This window comes from Brachyhypopomus gauderio, chromosome 15 (genome assembly GCF_052324685.1).
Source record: "Brachyhypopomus gauderio isolate BG-103 chromosome 15, BGAUD_0.2, whole genome shotgun sequence".
NCBI classification, from domain to species: domain Eukaryota; kingdom Metazoa; phylum Chordata; class Actinopteri; order Gymnotiformes; family Hypopomidae; genus Brachyhypopomus; species Brachyhypopomus gauderio.
The window spans coordinates 18325428-18348829 of record NC_135225.1 but is presented as its reverse complement, the minus strand read 5'-3'; the positions used below and the strand labels follow the sequence as shown (position 1 = coordinate 18348829).

At 41.7% G+C, this 23402-nt stretch overlaps 1 protein-coding gene across 3 annotated transcripts; it reads right to left on the bottom strand.

Moving 5' to 3' along the window:
- Positions 1–3419: 3419 nt before the first annotated feature.
- On the bottom strand, positions 3420–21977 carry LOC143476933 (uncharacterized). 3 transcript variants are annotated; one of them, XM_076975350.1, is made up of 19 exons: positions 21868–21977; positions 19807–20151; positions 18148–18498; positions 17912–18007; positions 17733–17825; positions 17535–17627; positions 17375–17449; positions 16293–16394; positions 15951–16049; positions 15432–15527; positions 13520–13621; positions 12277–12387; positions 8806–8898; positions 5266–5349; positions 5065–5157; positions 4757–4852; positions 4496–4514; positions 4274–4316; positions 3420–4180 (listed from the first exon to the last, which is right to left on the bottom strand). In XM_076975350.1, exons 1-19 carry the CDS (start codon positions 21914–21916, stop codon positions 4103–4105), a joined length of 2118 nt encoding a protein of 705 aa, XP_076831465.1. In that variant the 5' UTR covers positions 21917–21977; the 3' UTR covers positions 3420–4102. The 3 variants fall into 3 exon arrangements, with proteins under 3 accessions (XP_076831465.1, XP_076831466.1, XP_076831467.1); XM_076975351.1 differs by lacking the exon at positions 17912–18007; XM_076975352.1 differs by lacking the exon at positions 19807–20151 and having other exon boundaries at positions 21868–21976.
- Positions 21978–23402: the final 1425 nt, after the last annotated feature.

Below are 23402 nucleotides of genomic sequence, written 5' to 3'. Positions count from 1 at the left end.
CACTCTGTATCCTTCAACAGCCAATGCTGTTCAGATATCTATATACAAATCTAAAATGGAAAGGTTAATACTATTCTTTATTACACTGTCCTTTGTTTCCTAGGTTACAGGAGTGACAGGAACCTAGGAAGACAAAGTCTGTTACCGCACCAATTGATCTGTAATTAATTCCCCTGTAATCTACTTAATCTGTAATCTCTCAGTGCATCTCGCTCTGTAGCAAATAAACCGCCATAACCTCATTGAGCCAATAAATTAAACATAGAATGTCTCAAATGGAAAACGTGCCAGGATCTACGACCGAGGTGTTGTGGAGGGTCAGAGTCCAGTTACATGAGATCAAACACACACACACACACACACACACACACACACACACACACACGCACGCACACACACACACACACACACACACACACACACATGCACACGCACACACACACACACACACACACACACACACACACACACACACACACACACACACAATGAGTCAATCAGGTCTGTCTGAGCTGGCGAGGTGCTGAACTGAGCTCCAGTCCACTCACAGAACAGTGAAGCGTTCCAGAACCTCTTGTCTACAGGGCCGGGGGCCACACAGGTCTCTATGCCAACCATGCAGGAGCACACCTGGTCCCACTTGTTTGACCAGTTATGAAACTTTTATGAAACTCATAAAAAAAGGATTTGGTAGTGTTTCAAAATAAAGGTTGTTGAAGCTCATGTAATGGGGAAATGGTTGCAGAAAGATTTATAACACAGGTCAACAAAAAAAAAAAAATTTTTACTGGTGCCCAAAATATTTTAATGAATTTGGGGTATTTTTGGGGTGCTGATTCTGAATATGCTATCAGTTTTGCCAGATTGGCTCAAGTTTTTGAGATTTTTGGTATCTTATTTATAGCACTTATATAGCATTAGCATATAGCATTTATAGCACAAGAAGAAGTTGTCGTAACGATCCAGACACATTCTGTTACATTTGTGGTAAATACACACTGCAAAAACATAGAAGAAACATAACAGACTTCATAAAAAAAGTGTATTTGGCCTATTTTGGGGTTATGCTTGGGGACCAAGACAAGTCTTGGGCACCACACATAGTGTGTTTTTTTTACACATTTCACGAAAAATCTCAAAAACTTGAGCCAATCTGGAAAAACTGATGACATATTCAGAATCAGCACCCCAAAGTTACCCTAAATTCGTTGAAATATCTTTGGCCCCAAAAATGCTGTTGACCTGTGTAATCACTAGGACTTTTATATCAGTTCAAAGGAAGTTAGTTCAAATGGCAAAAGTTTAGATGTGATTATTCACATCTAAGGTTCTAGTCATGGTTTTTAAATGTCTTCATGGTCTTGCCCCTCTTTACCTGAGTGAAATGATGGTTAGATATGTTCCAGTCAGGTCTCTCAGGTCTTCAAACAGTAATCTACTGGTGATTCCTAAAAGCCGATTAAAGATTGGCGAGGGTGCTTTTAGCCACTATGGCCCAAAGCTCAGGAATTCTCTTCCTGAAGAGCTCAGAGGCATTTCATCCCTGCATAGTTTTAAGAGCAGTCTCAAAACATTCCTGTTTAGATCCGCTTTTAGTTAAGAAACTCTATCTTAATAGTTTTATCTTATTTACTTTACTTTTTATTATCTTATTTACTTTTTTACTTTTTGTTATTTTAATATTTTTATCTTTAATTTCTTTTAACATTTTCCTTTTGTCTTTTTGTCTTATCTCCTTTTAATGTTTCTTTTATTTATACTGTAAAGCACTTTGAGTTACATGTATGTATGAAAGGTGCTATACAAATAAAGATTATTATTATTATTATTATTATTATTATTATTATTATTATTATTATTCAGCAATGACATTCCAGCCAGTTCCTATCATGGGGGGAGCTTAAACTGTAAAGATACAATTAAACTGTAAAGAAGCTTATTTGACAGTTGACGATTTTCAGTTGTATTCCAGTGTCAGTGGATTTTTAAATAATTCTACAGTTGCACGTGTTAACCCCAGAATAATTGTTTGGTTTTCCACACATACGATGGAGGAGTTCCCATTTGATGATATATAAGTGGTCATATTTACCAGTGCCAGATTTACCCAACATTAAGCAGTATTGTGACGACATCATGTATATGTGCCAGATTTCACCAACTTTAATCAGCATTGTGATGTCATCATGTATATGTGCCAAATTTCACCAACTTTAATCAGCATTGTGATGTCATCATGTGCAGTATATGTGCCAGATTTAACCAACTTTAATCAGCATTGTGATGTCATCATGTGCAGTATATGTGCCAGATTTAACCAACTTTAATCAGCATTGTGATGTCATCATGTACAGTATATGTGCCAGATTTCACCAACTTTAATCAGCATTGTGATGTCATCATGTATATGTGCCAGATGTGTGACAAAATACAGCCACACAGTTGTCACTCTTACAGAACAATTAACACAGTTAACACAAAGCAGCACTGTGATACAAGGGACAAAAACACAGAGTACATTTACACAATGCCAACAAACGTAATATCAAGTTAGACAACGGGGTCACTGTTTGTTCTCTTCTATGTTCATAAACTTTGAAAAAAGTTCTCTCTTACATCAGAAGAGAGAATCCCAGTTATATGATGCTCGGAAAGAAAATGTTTATTTTTCAGAAACAGAACTTGTTTCTACAAAAAACATGTATGATTAAATGTGGCAGTGAGGTTTTTAAAGTGTAAGAAGTCTTTGTGCCTGAGCTAAGTAGTGACACTTCACAGATGTCAGGTGAGTGAATTAACACTTGGGCAACGTGAGCAAGACAGACAGGACAGCATCTATATGCAAGTTATAATGCAAACATAACATGTGCTTATTAGGTCACGTTCTCCAGTAAATCAAAGTGAAATTTGATCTGCCTAAAAAAATCTTCAAAGGGACCCTGAAATCGTTTGATATGGCCTAATCAAAAGGGAAAGTGAGAAAATCAAAAGAAAGTTGAAGCTCATGAAACAGAAGTGTTGTGGGCATGTGTCATCGGGAAAAAAATCAGGAATGAAAGGTTAGTGGGCCACATGCCCGAGTGGTCTGTGAGTGGTAATAGGGTCCTAGACTTAATGATCTATGTGTTTAATAATCTCTCACAGGATAAAAACACTGAACAACAGTGGAGTTAAATGATCATTACCATGAGGGAAAAACTGGCCATGTTCATTGGAATGTTCTTCAGCATAAATTATCTCTAACATTCTAACAAACATACATTCTAAAAAACATCCCACACAACTGTAACATTCTAACATACTAACAAGCATTCTAACATTCTAACAAACATCCTAACAAACATGATAACATTCTAACAAACATACTAACTGTGATGGGCAGGGAGTGTGAAATAAAATGGAAGCGATCACGCCAAGTCTCAGGGAAAAGGATGGTTTAATGAAGAAGTGCGCAAACCAAAAACCCGTGAGTAGATCCGAATTAAGGATATAATGACCAGCGGTCAACTGGTACAAAGACAAGACATATATAGGCAAACAAACGACCCTCAGGTGAGACGGATCACGGGCTCCGCCAACCTGAGGGACGCACACGACGTAACAAAACAACAACAACAACAGCCGCTGTGGATGGAGGCGACCGGTAGGGGGCCGCCTCACTGTGACACTAACAAGCATTCTAACATTCTAACCAGTATTCTAACATACTAACATACTGTGGCAATACAAGGTTACTGGCTCACTTGTGTAAGACTATTTTGTGTGTGAATACATAATGACAAATATTAAATGCACTCAACAGACAAGAAAAAGTGGATTAAGAAAATGTTTGTCTACAAGTGCGGAGGAAAAAGCTATTAGCATGGCATCAACTGTGAATGTAAAACACATGATCCAGGTTTATCCAGGTAACTACTCCTAAAATAATAGGAGTATTAATAATAATACTCTATAATCACAATGCATATATGTGTATAAGGTGTGCCACAAACGTTCATCGATGTCCATCGATTAATGGATTCCTCAGAGGTATCTCCTCAGTGGGATCTTCTCAGACGGATCTCCTCAGTGAGATCAGCTTGGAGGAATGTCTTCAGTGGGATCATCTCAGAGGGATCTCCTCATTGTTATCTGGAGGATTGGGCTGAGAGGCAGAAAGAACATCCATCTCCTGAGGAACCTGTGTGGGGACACAAACCACAAACAGCTTCAAACAGATACAGACTTTCAAACTTAAACTCTGTATGTTTGGTTTGCACACAGTACATCATACCCGAAACCTTGCTGCCTGCTGGTCTTCACAGTTTTGTTTGAGTCTGTTAAGAACAATAGTGGAGCATTTTGTTACTCTGTTAAACAGTTAATATTTGACATGACATAAAGAATTCATATGTGCCATCTCATGGCGCTGGCATTGGAGTGTGATGTGGTGGTTTTTCCTCTGTCAGACAACTGTGCAATATAAAAATAAATTAATAAAATTGAATGATCTTACCTGTCTCTATTAATAATTACTGTGTAATATAAAAAAGACTCAATTAGTTGAAAAACAAATTGTAAAACAGATAGTCAGGTAGCAGTAGTGTAAGTGTAGATTCAAGATTTTTACATTTATTTTTCATGTATCACACAATTACTATAATACAGATAATAATTTTAAAGTTTGTTGGTGTTGTTATTATGTACTTTTTATCTGCACAAGAACACTTACCGAATATGTACAATACTGATAAATAATGTTGCTCACAGTACTTACAGACATTGTAGATTTGCAAAGCAAGCCAGCCTGTCACAAAGACAGATTCAAAGGGTACCACAACTACAAGGAGATCTACAGTGGGTGATCCTGTACCTACACAGTAACAAGAAAGTGCTAATTGAGTACATTTAATTTAATTAAAAAATAAAAATAAAAAATCCATACTAAACTGCACCTATTGAAAAATTGATGACAAAAGAAACCCCCACAGCTCTGGATATGAGTACAGCTAAAGAAAAAGGTTAGTTAATTGCATAAAATCACAAAGCAACACAGTTACAATAGTTTCTGTTCTGTCCTGTTACCTGCTCTCAGGTTCAATTCTGTGACAAGTGTGACAGAACTGACAATATTCAGACCTACAGCTCCAAACATGTAGATCAACAGGTGTGGGAAATCTGCAATTTAGAGTTAACTGGTGAAGCTCACTCAACACAGATAGTCAAATATTACATGTAATAAAAAGATGTACTGAGTGGTGTTCTTTCTCTAAAATCCAAACTCACCAGATAAATGTTCTGAATGTTTGAAAAAGGCTGTTGCCACCAATAGATGAATCAATACAGTCAAAGCCATATATCCACCACGATCTGTAACAATAACCCAGACACGTCACATACATTTCACAAAAGCTGGAAGTGTCACAGTTAATGTGTGCAGTGTAATGCTTTATTGTAAATGTGATTTTTTTTCTTGTGATTGGCTTCTGGTCATCCATTTTCAAAACATGCTGGCTTACATTATCTGGTGCTGTTTGCAGTTGCGAACATCGTGAACATTATTTGTTTTTGTTCTTTAGAGATTAGCTAAATGCTATGTTTCTGTTTCTCTATGTGAGACTAGGGTGACAACACTGGTGATCTTGCAGTGCTAATGAAAATATTTTTCATAGATATATTTGCTTAAGACACTGGCAGATCTAATGAAAAAAAATGAACAAACAGTGACTCATCATTTTCACCCATGGCATAAACCTTTTTAATATCTCAAATCGTAACAAATTTATCAAGTCTGGTCTAAGAATATATATTTGCTCATCATACTGTGACGGGCAGGGTGAGCAACTTAAAAAGGAAGCGATCACGCCAAGTCTCAAGGAAAGAGGATGGTTTAATAGAAAGTGTGCGAACCAAAAACCCGTGCATTGTTCCAAATGTAGGAAATAATAACCTGCAGTCAACTGGTACAAAGACAAGACATATATAGACGAACAAACGACCCTCAGGTGAGACGGATCACGGGTCCCGCCCACCTGAGGGACGAACATCACGTGACCAAAAACAGGACCGCTGCCGCTGTAACCGGGGGCGACCGGTAGGGGGCCCCCCCACAACGTGACAGACCCCCCCACCAAAGCCGCACTCCCCTCCGGATGTGCGGCGTACAGCGGCAGCACACAAAACACAACAAAGGGGCGGGAGGGCGGGGACAAGACAGGGACCCGTTCCCTGCCGTCCTGAGCTGAAACACAAAACACACAAGCTGCTCGTCACAGGACGCAGACCAGGCAGGGACCCGTTCCCTGCAGTCCTGGAGCTGAAACATAAAAACACATACAGATTAGCTCGCCTCCTGGGCGGGACCCTGGACCGACTGGGCCGTCAACAAGACGATAACCACGCCCCGGTCGGTCACAGGGTCCTCACGCCCTAACCGGCCTTAGGCCGCTTAAGCCCCACCGCTGTGTGCGGACCGGGAGCACATGGCCCAACACACGTCACAAGTGTGGATGTGTGCAGGCCGCCACACTGGGGTGCGGCCACGGCTTCTACCAACCACCTCCCGAACCTACCTCCTCGCTCGGAGCTGACCCCTGCCCTTTTCGCTAGGGGTCACCCCAGACTCCTGGGGAGTGAACCCCTCCCGGGGCCCCTCATCTCAAGGTGGACTCCTCCACCCAACCCAGGAGCGCCAGAGACCAGGGCCCTGGCAATCCGCATCAGGGACACGCTGGTCACCCCGAGCTTGAAGGGGAGGGTCTCCGCCTGGAGACCCCACTAGGTCCGGGAGTGCCGCAGTCCACCACCAGGAGCGACCTGCAACACATCACACACACATGCACACAGACGACACACAACATATAACACGCACTGCCCTGACCTTTGCACCCCCTTATACCCAGGGGGGAGGGGACCCCTTCTTGGCATGAGGATACACCCTGTCCATACACCCCAGGCATCCTCAGCCTACAAAGGGGTACAGGGGCTCCTCCCTGCTCAGGGGTCCCTCCCAAAGGCCAGTTCTCCCTAAGGAGCAGTGCCTTCTGAGCCACATGCCGTGGCTCAGGAACCCCATAGCTCCCCCCCAAAAACATATTTAGGGGGGCCCCTCCGGGGAACAACAAAACAAAAAACACAGACACAACATATAACACACACGCACCTAAGATGCCCTCCGTGCCACCTCCCGTGGCACGGGACCTCAAATGGGCCCCTCCCCACACACAGTGAAGAGGGGTGCAAGAGAGGAATTACATAAAACAAAGCACGCTACACTCTAGGACAAAACGAACACGCAAAGACAGAACACAAACAAACGGACAGGACCCACCGATGCGCGCGCTCTACGGAGCGCGACGCGCCTACTCCAGCTCTCTCTCACCGTTTTCCCAACGGGATCCGCAGATCTTTGGAGAGAGAGCTATACGCGAGCGGCTTGCGCGTCACGCCCACAGCGACGCGTCTCTCGGGCTCGCAGTCGCTCACCCCCGTCACCACGGGATATCGGGTGAGCGAGGCAAAAGGAGCCGAGAGATTCGCGTCACACGCGTTGTAGCGTGCAGCACGCATCGGCGGACCCGTCTACTTACACACACGAACACCACCAGCGAAACACACACACCACGGCACACTCACACACTCGCTCACGTCCGCGTCGTTATTAAAACACAACACAACGTACATACACACACACACATACAGACGATAACGAACAACGGACGTGCGCAATGTGAGGCACCGGTAGTTTCGCTGGGCGAGAGCGGAGTCTACCGGTCCCCAGCTCTAGTCACCGCCGTGTGCCTTACGGGTTTTAACACAAACAACATTTAAACACGGCGGGATGAGTGGGGACAGACTCAACACTCTCTCAGACAATACACGACAAACACACAGCACGTAGACAAACACTTACCACGAGACATGACCACGAACGAAGGAGAAAGCAAAGGAGACTGGCGGCTTCCGAAGGGTGGCTGGTTATTCTGTGACGGGCAGGGTGAGCAACTTAAAAAGGAAGCGATCACGCCAAGTCTCAGGGAAAGAGGATGGTTTAATAGAAAGTGTGTGTCATGTAGGGCAACGCCCCCTCTCGTAGCTGTCACTCTGGGTTCCCTCATGTCTGTGTTCCCTGCCGGTTTATCCCGCCCAGCTCGTTTGTCTTCGTGATTCCTCGTTTGTTACCACGCCCCTGTATTATCGTTCACACCTGTCCCTCGTTTTCTGTCCCATGTATATAAACCCCTGAGTCTCCCTTGTCCTTTGTCTGGTGTTTTGATATTTTGGATGGTTGACTGTTTGCTGTTTGATTGTATACCTGGCCTTAGTGTGTTCTTGTTTTGTGATTCATTGTCTGTTCTCGTGTTCCCCTGTCGTCGTTATGCCCGTGTTCGCGTGTTATTCGGACTGCCCTCCTGTTATTGACCCTGCCTGGCTCAGTGACGATGATTCTGGTATTCCCTTCAATAAATCTCGCTCTTCTCAGCGATTGTGTCCGTCTCCTCGCTCCGGGGCGCGAGCCTCGTTAGTGTGCAAACCAAAAACCCGTGCATTGTTCCAAATGTAGGAAATAATAACCAGCAGTCAACTGGTACAAAGACAAGACATATATAGACGAACAAACGACCGTCAGGTGAGACGGATCACGGGTCCCGCCCACCTGAGGGACGAACATCACGTGACCAAAAACAGGACCGCTGCCGCTGTAACCGGGGGCGACCGGTAGGGGGCCCCCCCACAACGTGACACATACAAAATAAATGTTTTTGATATCTCTACACAACTCATGAATGAATCACGGCAAAGGGTAGGATTATGAATTTTTCCTACCTTTATCATTTTCCATGTGGATATTTACATAATGCAGACAGAGTGTTCCATATGCAATGATCAGAACTGTAGCAATGACAGCACAGCATAAATCTGAAAAGAGATCATTAAAACATCAAATATACAAAATGAAGATACAGTTAGTGACAATAAAGACGAGTTCATCCATGTTGAAATGAAACTGCACGACATTTACTAGTGTTCATTGCAGTGTTCACTGGAGCGTTCATTGGAGTGTTCAGTAGTGTGCACTGGAGTGTTAATTAGTGTGTTCAATGGAGCATTCATTGGAGTGTTCAATAGTGTGCATTGAAGTGTTCATTGGAGCATTCATTAGAGTGTTTTATGTGGTTATGGTTATGTCTTGTGGTAATTCGTCTCACCTGTGACTCGTCTCGTAAATCACGTGGGGCTAATGTGGTTTGTCTATTTAATGTGCGTTCGTGCAGTGTCCTGTGCTCGTCGTTGTCTATGGTTTACACGTTGCTGTGTTTATGTGATTGTTCTCCGTGCGCAAATAAGCGCTATTATTGTTATAAATAAAAGTGACGTCTGTCGCAGCAAGGATCCCGTGTCTCATCCTTCGCCACGTGCCTCGTGTCACACCCAGGACGTTTGTTTTACGGTATTAACTTCGTTTCTCTGCATTTCCAGCTCATCCAAATCATTGTTTGTAAGCGTGACAAACCTTGGCTCATTGGAGGAATCAGGCTCGTCATTTATAGCTTTATTCTCCATTTTCAGATCAAAACAAATGTGTTACGCGTTGGTATGCGAACCCGCACACAACGCGTGTAATGTAGACTAGGGAAGATCCAAATGCCGATCACAAAATAAGTAGTGAACTGAAATCTCCGCCAAAAGGAATGCGGGAAAAGCGCCAAACAAAAAACCTCTGTGAAAGGGAAGAACAGAGGAAAACACGAAACAGAAAGAGAAACCAAAAGATCGCAGAATACTCAACGCGAGGAAACCAAAACAAAGAAAAGAACTGAAGACGCCAGGAGAAGTAACTGGCTCTCAAACCATGACTGGGATCAAACGAAAAACCCTTCTCAAAATAACAAACAAAACTAGATAGAGAAATAACAGGGCTGGAAAACTTGAGAATGGCCAGAGTGGCGAAGAGGTGAGCGAACTCGGAAAAATGACAGAGAAGACAGCGAACAAGGTAAGTACAACGACGAGACTTGAAAAGCAAGAAGAGGCTGGCTGAAAGTGCATAGAGACGGCAACAAACAACTCAGCAATGAGACTCTGCAGCCGTCCTCCTTAAGTAGGAAGGCGAACAGCTGCAGGTCACCATTGCTGATTGCAGAGTTGTATAGTAACGAAGTAGAACTACTTCACTACTGTACTTAAGTACTAAAATGCTGTATCTTTACTGGAGTATTATTTTTTTCTCCTACTTCCACTTTTACTTCACTACATATTTTCCAACAGTTTAATACTTTTACTCCGATAAATTTTTTACGTGCTGTATAGTTACTCGTTACAATTATAAACATGTTAGCTGGTGCTGTCACCGGGTCAAGCGATCAGGCTGTCTTATGAGAAAACTGCGCATGCTCCGGTCGCGTCTCATTTACTCTGCTGCTGCCTTCACTGAACACTTGAGCTTCGTATTTTAGGTTCACTTGACATGTCGTGACTGCGCAAGTGTCCGGCAAAAATGACGCAATCGCGGTGGCTCGCCCATGCGCATTGGCCACGTGGGCGGTCGCGTCGTGAGGTCGTGCACCTCTCGATTTTTGTGCGTGCGAAGTTAGAAGGTGGAATTCATGCACTGGTAACAGCAGAAGAGCAGCATAAGTGCTGCATAATAAGCTTGTTGGCGTTTTAATGTACATATATTGGCACCTTCCACACCTTCAACATCGAGTGATCGTGGCGGTGAGGGTGAGGAAGGAGACCACCCTGGCCCTACCTAGAGACAGTGTTTGCGTTTGCTGGAGTGAAAGTAAATTCCTATAGGATGAAGTGCCATCTCTGTCTCCCTAAAGAGTGTGAAATATTGGCCTTCAAAAATTCACCTTCGAACTGTAAAAAACACATCAATGTAAGTTATAAATATAACGCACAGAAGAGACTCCAGCTTTAGCTGTCAGTAAGCGCTAGTTAGGTAAGATATCTTGGCTAACTAACCTAATTATGTTCATGACGTGCTGCAGTATTCACTTAACATTACCTGGCAATCATAAAGGCGACGTCACGCTGAGTTGTGTTTTTAGCAACAGTAAGCCGTGTCTTAATCATGTGCCCATTTTTATAGTAGGCCTATAGTGTTTTTATAGGGTAAGGGCATTTATTGAGGGTAAACGCAGGGCAGTAGGCTCACCCTTAGAATCCGACGGATGGATTTTACGTCCAAAATACACCTCAATTTCTCAGCTAAATTAAGGCAAACTTGTACTTCTGCACCAAACATACGACGTAGTGGGACATAAGTTATCTGTTTTTTGTGTACGAAGTGTTAAGCCCAGTTTTTTAAGTTGCTACTTGTTTGTACATACAGAGCACTTGTATTTGTGGTCTTTGACATCTTTGATTTGTAAGTGATATATAAAAACAATTCTTTAATTAATTCAAAACACAATACTTTTTACTTTCAGTACTTGAGTAATACATTTTAGAATAAACTACTTGCAATACTTAAGTACAAAAAATGCTGAATACTTCTGTACTTCTACTTAAGTAAAGTTTTTAAAGAACACTTCAATGTCTACTCAAGTCAATTTTTTGATAGAGTACTTGTACTTTTACTCAAGTATGGGTCTCTAATACTTTATACAACACTGGCTGATTGTGTGTGCGCGAACGTGTTCGTGAACCAACGCCGGTCTGAGCACGAGCGCTCGTCCGCGAATGAGTGTTGGCTCGGGAGCGAGCACTGGCTCGTGAGTCCCCTCCTGTGGCGACAGGAGGAGCGGCTCCGGGTACAGCCCTGACAAAATGCTTTCGAAGCAATAGATTTAATGAACTCCCTGTAATTCATTTTGATAATGTTGCTGCTTGTTTGTAGTTGCGCTGTTTGGCTTGTAAACGCTGCTTCGTTGCTAAGTTACCTGTAGGCTATGTGGCGGAGTAATACATGGAGAGCTTTGGTTACAGTGCTATAACATGTAATATTGGCACTCCTAGATCGCCTCTCAGCCAATCACATTGTAGGGTCGGAACTAACTGTGGTATAATTTTGTGTTTACCTGTGTTGTCTTTGACTAATATTTAAATTGGTTTGATGTTCCGAAACATGGAAGTGTGACAAACATGGAAAAAATCAGGAAATCAGGAAGGGGGCAAACATTTTTCACACCACTGTACTTCCCATATTGTTTAAAGCAGATAGCTATGTTTAGCGATTAACTGAGTGCTTGATCACAGTAAAAGCTACAATGAAATTTGAAAAATATCTATTTAGATAAATATAGCAGAATGATTCAAAGGAAAATAACAGAAGTGCATCAGACTTACATCCTTCCCGTCTGTGCTGGGAGAAGCATGTTTGACTACAACACCGTAATACAAACATCACTGAAAACCATGAAGTGACGAATATTATTGCTTCAAATGGGAGCATCCATGCTATAAAATACAAAACAGGTATTAAATGCAAAGGAGTTTTGAACACAAAATATATAATCACAACCATGCACCGGTACAAGAAAAGCTGACAACATACACAAGCAATTCATGCTTAGTTAACAAGCTTGCTGTGAAGCACAAATATATGATTTCCATCAGATCATGAAGTAATAATAATAATCAAACTCAATATCCCTTATAGCAAAGCAAATGACTCCCTCTAAACATGTACAGATCCTCCATGACTAAATGATCTAGTCAGGTCTGGTCAAATATGAACATTTGTTCAGGCTTGTGGCTTTACATCACTTACATTTCTATAAATTGCTTTTTTTTTTTTTTTTTTTTTTTTAGCAAACACATGACTACTGCAAATTGGACGTGATGCACCTCCAATATATCTCTGCATAGTCAGGTTTGTTTTTCACCAGTAATGAGGGCAAAAAAATGTAAAAAAAAAGTACTTTCTTCAAAATAAAAGATGTCATGATTTCTAGAGGGCAAATGCTATGTTTCACAGCATTTATTAAATATATTTATTAACACAAACCAACCTGGCTTGCCTGCCATGTGTAACACCAGTGGCATCAAGGGAAAAGGGGCTGGGAAATTTGCTTAGGTTACTGCTCAAGAGATGTCACAAAACAAAGGAGCCTTATAAAAGATTGTGGTCATCTCCCTCGGGTGTGTAACGAGGGCGCGTGGCCAGTGATTAATAAGACAGCAAGGCAGCTTGGTGGAGACCAGCAGAGGGAGCATCAGGGACCGTGAAGATTTCAGGAGGCAGAGCCGAACCCTGATATGTTGCAGTGTAAGGTCTACAAAAGCTGGTCTCTATACTGTAGACCAGGGGTACTCAACTGGCGGACCGCGATCCGGATCCGGACCCGAACGCAGTCCTGTCTGGACCCAATCTCATTCCTGATTAACTGGATACGGACCAAAAAAAAACAAGGAGCATTTATTTCAGGGCTATTGAAAAAACACTCCGTCACGAGTCGCCACACACACCCCAACCCCCCCGGTCAACAACTTACGTTCGCCACCCTGCCGCACCAGACCTCAGGTCACAGGTATCTGCCAAAATTGGACCGTGGACAAATTTAGTTGAGTACCCCTGATGTAGACTTACCTCTAACAAAATTTCTCAGGAAAATTCCAATGAGAACAAAAAGAATCATTTGAATTAGGCTTAATCCAGTTACAATAATAGATGACACCGCATTATGGCAACCTAAGAAAACAAAATCATTATTTCATGAACACCATGAGAAGAGTAGCTAGAGTGGTAAAATCAGAGCAAAGATCACAAATACAGTCCCTGACATAAGTTCTGTTGCTTATCCATGTTGTGGAAAAAAAAGCTTGTAACCTGACTTAAATTCATTGATTGGTTTTAGAAATGACTGACATGAAAGCTGAAACCCTCCCAAATGAGATTTAATTTACGAAAATAAATTTGCTTTACTGCAGAAATATTGATCATTTAATGAACACAGAAAGGTCAGATTTTGGCAAGACAAAAGTTTTGTTACCTCAGCAGCCTCACTAATTGATTGGTTAATTAGTGGGTGTGTATAAAAAGAACTCCAGCACCCCAGACCTTCACTTGCACTGCAACTTGACCTCTGACAACATGCCAAAAATCCATCCTGCGACCAAAGCCTTGATTAGACGCTGAAGACCAAATCCACTGCAGAGGTGGCTGGCACCTTTAATGTGTCTCAGCGTCAAGTACAAAGAATTAAAAAAAGATTTGAAGAGACTGGAGATGTTTTTGACAAGCCCAGGTCCGGCAGACTCCACAAGACTACTCGGGAGGAACGTTTGTTGGTTAGAATATCCAAAACCAGTCCCTCTTCCACTGCAGCAGAGCTCCACCAGGCCTGGTCACCTCAAGTCACTGTGTCAACTAGAAGAGTTTGTAGGATTCTGTCTCAAAATGGCCTCCATGGTCAAATCAGTGCCCAGAAGCCAGCACTAAACAAAAGGCAGGTAAAAAACCGTGTGGCATTTGGCAAGGCCCACAGCCTGCTAAACGGATGGATGCTGGAAAAGTGGCAGAAGGTGGATTTATCAGATGAATCTTCAGTTGAATTACACCACAGCCGCCGCAAATACTGCAGGAGACCTACTGGAGCCCGTATGATCCAAGATTCACCCAGAAAACAATCAAGTTCGGTGGTGGAAAGATCATGGTCTGGGGTTACATTTAGTATGGGGGTGTGCGAAACATTTGCAAGGTGGAAGGCAATATCAATAGCCTAAAATATCAAGAAGTATTAGCTACATCTTACATTCCCAATCATAAAAGGGGTCAAATTTTGCAGCAGGATGGTGCTCCATCTCATACATCCATCTCTACATCAAAATTCCTCAAGGCAAAGAAGATCAAGGTGCTCCAGGACTGGCCAGCCCAGTCACCAGACATGAACATCACTGAGCATGTTTGGGGTAGGATGAAAGAGGAAGCTTGGAAGACAAAACCAAAGAATTTTGATGAACTCTGGGAGGCATGTAAGACTGCATTCTTTGCTATTCCTGATGACTTCATCAATAAATTGTATGAATCATTGTCGAACCGCATGGATGCGGTCCTTCAAGCTTGTCACACAAATTATTAAATATGGCTCTAATAGCACCACAACATCATTCACCAGTGTTATGAAGCATATATTTGTATATGAAGTGAATTATTTGTTTGATTTTCACCTTACTTTCTGTGGGCGACAAAACTTTTGTCTTGCCAAATCTGACCTTTCTGTGTTAAATGATCAATATTTCTGCAGTAAAGCAATTTTTTTTTCGTAAATTAAATCTCATTTGAGAGGGTTTCAGCTTTCATAGGAGTCATTTCTAAAACCAATCGATGAATTTAAAGTCAGGTTAAAAGCTTTTTGTTTTCACAACATGGATAAGCAACAGAACTTATGGGACTGTATAACAATGAATGTTAAATAGATTTGAAAAACTTTTAATTCATTTTAATTTAATTACTGAATTCCAATTTATTTCTGGGAAAAATATTATATACATGTACTTACACCCTAAAGGTTTTCCTTGAAAGTGCCTCTGTACAGAGAATATTAATATCATTCCGATGATTAAAGGTGTCATCGTGGAAGGCACGAGAAAGCTGGCTAAAGGTCATAGATGCAGTTTCATTACATTATAGTGTAATACAGGGATGCACAACTTGAAGGAGAAGCCGGGCCCAAAAGTAAATAAGTAAATGTAAAGCTGCTTGAAGGGCGCAAGTTTAAATTGTCGAGCGGGGGGGGGGGGGGGTTGGGGGGGGTGTCGAGTAGTGTAAAATGGAGACAAATTATGTCGCGATCGATTCTTAATGTTTAATTAGTCTTGCGGTAGCCCAAAAAACAACACTACTGGTTCGTTGTTCGTCGGCGGGCCAAATTATTTATCAACCGGCGGGCCGCAACGGAGGTGTGCACCCCTGGTGTAATACATAACACCTACATTTAGCAACAGTGGTGTGAGCAGCTTATATCTTAATATACACATACATTACATAATATGGTTATATACAAATGAAATGTGCTTACAATCAAAATTTTGTTTGCTTGGAACGAGAAAAACACCCATCAGTGCACCATTACATATTACTAGAACCATCGTTGAGTGCATCCTGAGTCCATACCATGCTGAAAAACATCAAACACTCTCACCATCAAACAGAAACTTGATATCTAATACATGCAATTGCAAAATAAATTCCCATTAAAAAGGTACAAATTCTCCTTAAATATTTATTTATACATTACTGGCATCTAAATAAAATATTAAATAAGCTGTCACGTCTACATAAATGAATTCTGAATCTAAATCTATAAATGTAAATATTTTTTATAAAAGAAAAGACTTGGCAGGGTTTATATGTCTCTTACCTAAAATAGCAGCACCAATGAAAGACACCATTGCTGTTACCAACATCAATGTTGTAATGTGTTCCGATGCTGTTTGTGCTTGCTGTAAGTTGCTAAAAACAACTTAATGAAAAAGAATAAGAAAACTGAATTGGACATTTGCTGAATTGATGCTCTTCTTGTGAACTCTTAGAAAGAACTGTTTTGAAAAATTAATGAAGTATTTAATTACTAAAATAACCTCATAAAAATCACTGCAAAATGATCCATGTGGAGTCACTTATATGCTAAATGTTTAAAATAAAAAAGAAAATCAAAAAAGGTATATATTTTTTTAAGAAATGGACCACACTTTATTCTACTGCATATTTTGATTTAGCTTATATTTAAATTATATTATATTTCTATTGGTCTACTGATCTTGGAGTATGGGATGCTTTAAAACTTAGCCACACCCACTGTAACCTACGACTGGTATATTCCACGTGGTCTAGCAGTGAAATCTGTTCTTGTTATTCTTGAGATAGCATTATGATTGTCCCCTTATGCTATAAAAGGTTGTCATTAAAGGTTTGAATGCCTTAACATACTGTCACGTAGGGCTACGCCCCCTCTCCTAGCTGTCACTCCAGTCTCCCTGTTCCTCATGTCTGAGTAGTTTCCTTGCCCGTTAGTCCCGCCCCTGTCATCATTGTTATCACCTGTTCCCAGTTAGTTCTGTGTATATTAGTCCCTGCGTCTCCCAGGTCTAGTTATCGGTTGTTTTGTTCATGCTGTTAGTTTGTGCATTCTCTCGTGCTTTCATGTTCATCGTATTCCTGCTACAAGCCTCGTTGTTTCCCCGTGGCTACTGTGTGTTCCTCCCTTGTCCGTGAGTCTTACTGGTTTTGTTTAAGTCATGTCTGTACGTATTTCATGTCCGGATTGCCTGCCTGTTATGACCCCTGCCTGCTATCTCGACTCTGTCTATGGAATTTCCTTGAATAAATCTCGCTCTCCTCAGCGTTTGTGTCTGCCTCCCTGTTCTGCCCTGCGCAGTTACACATACTGAGTTAAACTGTCGTTTGCTGGATTTGTTTCTGGACACATGTTGTTTGACTTACTTGAACAGGCAGTCGTTGCTAAAATGAAGTGGTAGATTGGAAGAGCCAGAGATTTCAAAGCTTTTGCCAGCAACTCTGAGAATTACACTGAATTAATTACACAATAATAATATGTTGAAAATTAAAAAACCACCAAAAACATTTTTCCACTAAAACCTACTTGGGAGTCTGTTGAAATAAGGAGAGGTCTTCATCAGCAAGAGTGGCCGTGTGAGATGAATAACTGAACACATGGCAACCTCAGTGGAAGACACTAGGAGAAACCAGGGAGAAACCAGATCAGACCAGTGCGTGTTTCCGCAGCCTTGTAGCAGGTGCACTGTGAATTAGACATGAAAGCAGGTGGCTGTGAGTTCACCTTCGTTGAAAAGTAAGATGAACGCAGCCCCCATGCAGATGTTGGGCCAGAGGATCAGACAAGCGTGAATCTTCATGACTGTTTTGGAATAAACTGAGAGACACAGTAAGGTTAAATATATGCACGTTTGAATATATGATACATTTACCATGATATGTGAACACTGCCTGGTGCAATACCTTTAAAATAGGCAAATGCAGGAATGCACAAGCCCACTGCAGTCAACAGTGTAGCGAAGCACAGCACCAGTGCCAAGATATGGAAAATAGAGAATCCTGCAAGAATGATATTTAAAGATTACAAAACTCTTTTTCTGAAACACAAAAATAGCTTTTGATTCATTTGTTGGGCATTAATACCTGTAAGCACTAGAAATTAAATGGCCCAAACAAACAAATAAGAGAGAAGAAGTTACCGACTCTCTGCAGAAGCACAATGGTGTGTCCTGACTGCTCCCTGGTGTGGACTTCACACATGAATCCTCCTTTATCCTCCATCTTAACATTCTTCAGCTTTAGTGAGAAGTTTCCTTTGGGAATTTCAGTCAGGAAGAACTCAGCCCTTCCCTGGTAACTCTCATGTGAAGACTCTGGGAAGGTCTCGTTGTCTTGAAAGAGCAGGACCAGGACATCTCTGTCCATGTGTCTCCAGGCAACTTGTTCTATCCTGTCGGCTGGTAGATGAGAGTCTATGGAGCAGTTCAGAATGACCTCCTCACCCACAGAGGCAACAACAGCATGATCTGCTCCTGTCACCACTAGACGCTCTGCAGGAGGTAACCGGGCACAGAGACTGATTACTAATCGTGCAAACATATTCATACACATAAGGGTTAGGGTTAGGGTTAGAGTTAAGGTTAGGATTCCCCTAATACTGGGGGAAATGCTGTATTGAGATTGTTCTGATGAAGAACATACTTTGATTTAAAATGTAATTTGGCAAATATAAAGAAGTGCAGTAAATGTTAAGCTCCTCAGCTCAAAATGATCTCAAATGCTTTGAAGTGGCAACAAGACCTCAAAGATGTGGAAGGAAGCAGGGAGCTGGTTGAATGAACTGAAGTGGCAAAGGCTGGTTCTGGTTCTGGTGTCCACAGACATGCCAGACGAAACCTGAGCAACACACTGCACTGTGGAGACAGTGACGCATGGTGGTGTAACATCATGATATGGAGATACAATACACTCATCAAGGGATCCGTGAGGATCCTTAGTGTCCTTTGTCCAAGAAAAAAATACCCTTTAACTAGATATTTCAATAATGCAACATCAAACCAGTTAGCAAACCACACCTCAGAATATAGGACTGAGGTACTGATGTGTCCGGCCCAGTCCCATCTCAGTACCATAGAGGACCTGTGGGGTCTCAACAAAAATGTTGTCTAGGCAAAACACAGAAATTAAGAATAACTGTGGAATGTACTCCAACTGCTCGGGAAGTGAACACCTGTTCAGAGGTGTGAGAAGTTGCATCACAGATGTGAACAGAGCCGGAGTGGCTAATCGGGAGATTCGGGAGGATTCCCGATGGGCCGGCTCATGTCAATCTCTAGTTTGGGCCGATTGGGAGGGAAAAATAATTTTGAGCCGGATTTGGGCATGAAACTCCCGGGCTGAAAAAGTGGCCCAGTCCGGCCCTGGATGTGAAGCAGTTCTTAGAAATTATTGTTATGCCACTTTGAATTTTTACATAAAAATGTATAAGTTTGAAAAATGTGCTAGCACTGCAATGTTTCGAATAACCAAATGTTAATGTTAATATAAACGTAAATGTTCATGTTAATGTGAATGTTAATGTACATGTTAATGTTTCTTTGCTTTTCTGTAAAGGATGCAAACAACTGGATAGATTTTATTGATATTTTGATTTGCAATGGAATGTGTAGTATTTCCAGTCCATGTGCATTTATGGAAATAATCGTTAGTATAATGACTTTGTTCTTTATCTGTCTCATTATTTTTTAGCAACATTGTACATCACTGGGAGAAACAGCACACATTTGATATGTTAAGATTAGATTAGTTGAGATTATAAAAAAAACAAAACAAGTAAGACTAAATACTAATATACATACTTAAATCTTCAATTTCCACCAGAATTTGGCTGGACTCGTGGAATGTATTGACTTTGCATCCGTAAACTCCAGAATCATTTTTTCCTACATTTTTGAGTAAGATGGAGAAATTCCCTTTGGACACCTCATCAGGAAAAAAGTGGGCCCTCCCCCTGAAAGATGGACTCTGCAGGTCTGGCCTGCTTTCTCCATGCTGGAAGATGTTCACCACAGACTCCGAGTCCTTCTTTCTCCACTCCACCCGCAGCCCCTCCAGAGGCAGGGGGCCCTGGGTGTAACACGGCAGCATCACCGTGTCTCCTAACTGGACCACCAGAGGAGCAGAGGGGCCTTGCACACGTACACCTGCCGTGTTACAAGTTACATGTAAATGCATATCTTTGCGATCGATGTAAAACTAAGATGATAGCATGGGCGGTGCTGTTATGATCACTTAATTCACAGTAGCATTTATGAGGCAAATGCGAATTAAAAATTAGTCAGGGTGGCTACACAGTTTGAGTGAAAACTTTGCTTGGGCGATCGAACAGCAATGCAGTTTGCTTGAAAACTCGGTTTGGGCATTTGAACTGCAACGGAGATTGCTTGAAAACTTGGTTTTCACAGTCTGAAAGGCACAGTCTGAAACATTTTCCACCAAGGAGTTGTGGGCTGGAAAAATAACTAACAATTTACCAGCCAAAACCTAAAAAAATGTATGCATCAATGCATCAGACAGTTTTAACTGATAATGAATATTAACTGGAGCGATGGATGTTTATTCTCGAGTTCACAATTCAACACATAAAAGGAACTTAACTTGAGATGGGAAATGAAACTTATGCAATATAAGTTAAGCAGAATGTAAATCGCCGAATGGTGACAACGCTGCTTGTGAACCTCCATACTTTGATGTAAACATCTTTAAACAACTGGTGACACGTTGGTTAGGATGTGGGATCACACATCGGCTATTCACCGATCAAACACCTCTCCATTTGAAATGGCAACACAATACAGCGAGAGAACAAAATGAACATTATTGAGAGGAGAGAGGCAATTCATGTATTCGTGAAGCCATAGTTTTATTCTACCATCGCATTGTATCATAATAATGATTATGCATTTTGTTATGCAAAGGTACATAGCCTATCTTTATAATTATATTTTTGTAATTCATTTTGCCTATTTGTGCTTTTTGTCCTTTGTCTAACACAAAACATTATAGACATTTATTTGTAGATTTGTTATGTTCACCATTGCCTGCAATACACTAACACACAACTTTTAGACATTAAAACTTGAAATGCTTAATATTCACTGAGTGTACAAATAAACTTGCTTTGGCTCAGTCTACGGGCTTCACTTTGGTACTTTGAGTACTGAACAAGTTTTCTGTGGATGTGGGGGTTGAAGGTTCCAGTCTGTTGCATTAGCAAGAAAAAAGACTTTAACGCTTCACAGCAGGAGGTGCGGGCTAGTGGGTTAGTGGTGTGCCGTACGAACATGATAATCTAGTGACATATATGCCAACAGAATAACACACAAATAAGCAAACTATTACACTAACCAAGCAAACTATTACACTAACCAAGCAAACTATTACAATAACCAAGCAAACTATTACAATAACCAAGCAAACTATTACAAATGTCACCATTACGAATATTTGGTTTGGGCGGCTCGTTCTTCCTTTTGTGCAAAACGCCATCTAGTGTTAATTATGTGTCAGTACCAGCTTCCCTGTGTAAAGACTCAGCGGTCTTTTGACTGCCCAAGGCGCGCTTTAAGTAGGTGAAAACAACACAGCACTAGTAGTAGGTGGTGAAAGCAGATGGCCGGCCCTCTGCGCCTCTAGGTATAATATGTATGTAAATGAGGCGTGGTGCTTCTAATGTTAAAAGAGCATATCTTTTTTGTGTTTGGTGGGCATCAGAAATACATACAAAACATACAAACACACACATTATTTTTGTTCCAAAATATAAGAAAAAACATTTGAACTCAATTTTACTACTGTTAGGAGTCTCATGGTGTAATAAACAATAGGAGTCCCAGCCATAATTAATGATAAGATCTTACCTTTATGACCAACAGCACATAAAAGCACGAAAAACAACAGCAAACACATCTTTCCTGTGACAGAGCAAAACTCGTATTATGTATTTCATTTTGTAGCTGCTCATGTTTTGATTTGGAGCAATGTAGAAAAACCTCTCTGTGAACTGGTATTACAGGACATGGGGTAAAGGGGAAGTAGAGGGACCGAACACAAATGAGTCTCATCATTCCCTCTGCATTCTTGTTGAGTTTTGGTGGTAAAATGTTCTGGGTTTTTTTTTGTGTCATTTTGGTGAGCAGGATAGGGGTAGCAACACACCTCTGAGACTGAGACCGCTAGACAGTGAATGAAAAAAGAACACTAAAACACAGTTTTTTTATTTTATTTTTTAACCAATGTTTCAAAGAGAAAAGTGCTTTCTGTGAACTAGTCAGGCAAGTTAGAAAAGTGCTAAATGTTGATAAGATAAAAGAACACCCATTCTGACTGAGCCACAGATCCTACAGTGAGTTATCTTATCACCTTACATTCCTGAGACATCACACAACATGCAATTCAGCTTCTCATATAAACATAGCCATAATTCAGGCTTATGTATATCTCTTGAGATAGAGACCACGGTGTCAAACATACTTGATTTTCAGACTACTGTATATTCTTTATGTTCCCCGTATTCAGCAGTTTCAAAACTACTGAGAAATCCTTTTTCACTTGAATTGTCAAGTTGGTTAACCACTGAGCTCAGAACTTTCCAATGAGGTCACGATTGCCCCACGATTGCAAGTTACCCAGCCTCATGCTTATCTTGCTTTATTTCCTGGTTGTCCTTTCCTTGTTATGGCTAGAGTTTCTTCTCCTCTCATGAGTTTCCTGCTTCTTCATGTCCTTGTTGGCATGTGTATGTAAGTCTTGTGTTCCTGTTCAGTGTAGGGGCTCCAACAGAGCCGAGGACAGACAGACACATGACAGAAGACAGAAGACAGACACATGACAGAAGACAGACCTCATGACACAGGACCAAAAGGCCATGACAACGCCTGACTCCACCTCTCTCCACCACATCACTTGGTACCAACACAGTGAGGCATTCATTAGATAAATCAGTGGTGGCAAAGGGATCAGCTACACTGCTGAGTGATGGCCTTGAGACATCGTGATTGGCTGCTATGAGACATCGTGACTGGCTGCTACGAGACATCGTGACTGGCTGCTATGAGACATCGTGATTGGCTGCTATGAGACATCGTGATTGGCTGCTACGAGACATCGTGACTGGCTGCTATGAGACATCGTGACTGGCTGCTATGAGACATCGTGACTGGCTGCTATGAGACATCGTGACTGGCTGCTATGAGCCATTGTGACTGGCTGCTACGAGCCATCGTGATTGGCTGCTACGAGCCATCGTGACTGGCTGCTATGAGACATCGTGACTGGCTGCTATGAGACATCGTGACTGGCTGCTATGAGACATCGTGACTGGCTGCTATGAGACATCGTGACTGGCTGCTATGAGACATCGTGATTGGCTGCTATGAGCCATCGTGATTGGCTG

What these genes read in the sequence shown, in the direction of transcription:
- LOC143476933 (XM_076975350.1), bottom strand. Translation starts at nt 21,916, where the DNA reads ATGTGTTTGCTGTTGTTTTTCGTGCTTTTATGTGCTGTTGGTCATAAA. An exon ending in TGTGCTTCTGCAGAGAGTCG is followed by an intron (nt 18,008 to 18,147) that starts GTAACTTCTTCT and finishes TCATTCTTGCAG; the next exon opens with GATTCTCTATTTTCCATATC. An exon ending in CCTGAGAAATTTTGTTAGAG is followed by an intron (nt 12,388 to 13,519) that starts GTAAGTCTACAT and finishes TGTATTTTATAG; the next exon opens with CATGGATGCTCCCATTTGAA.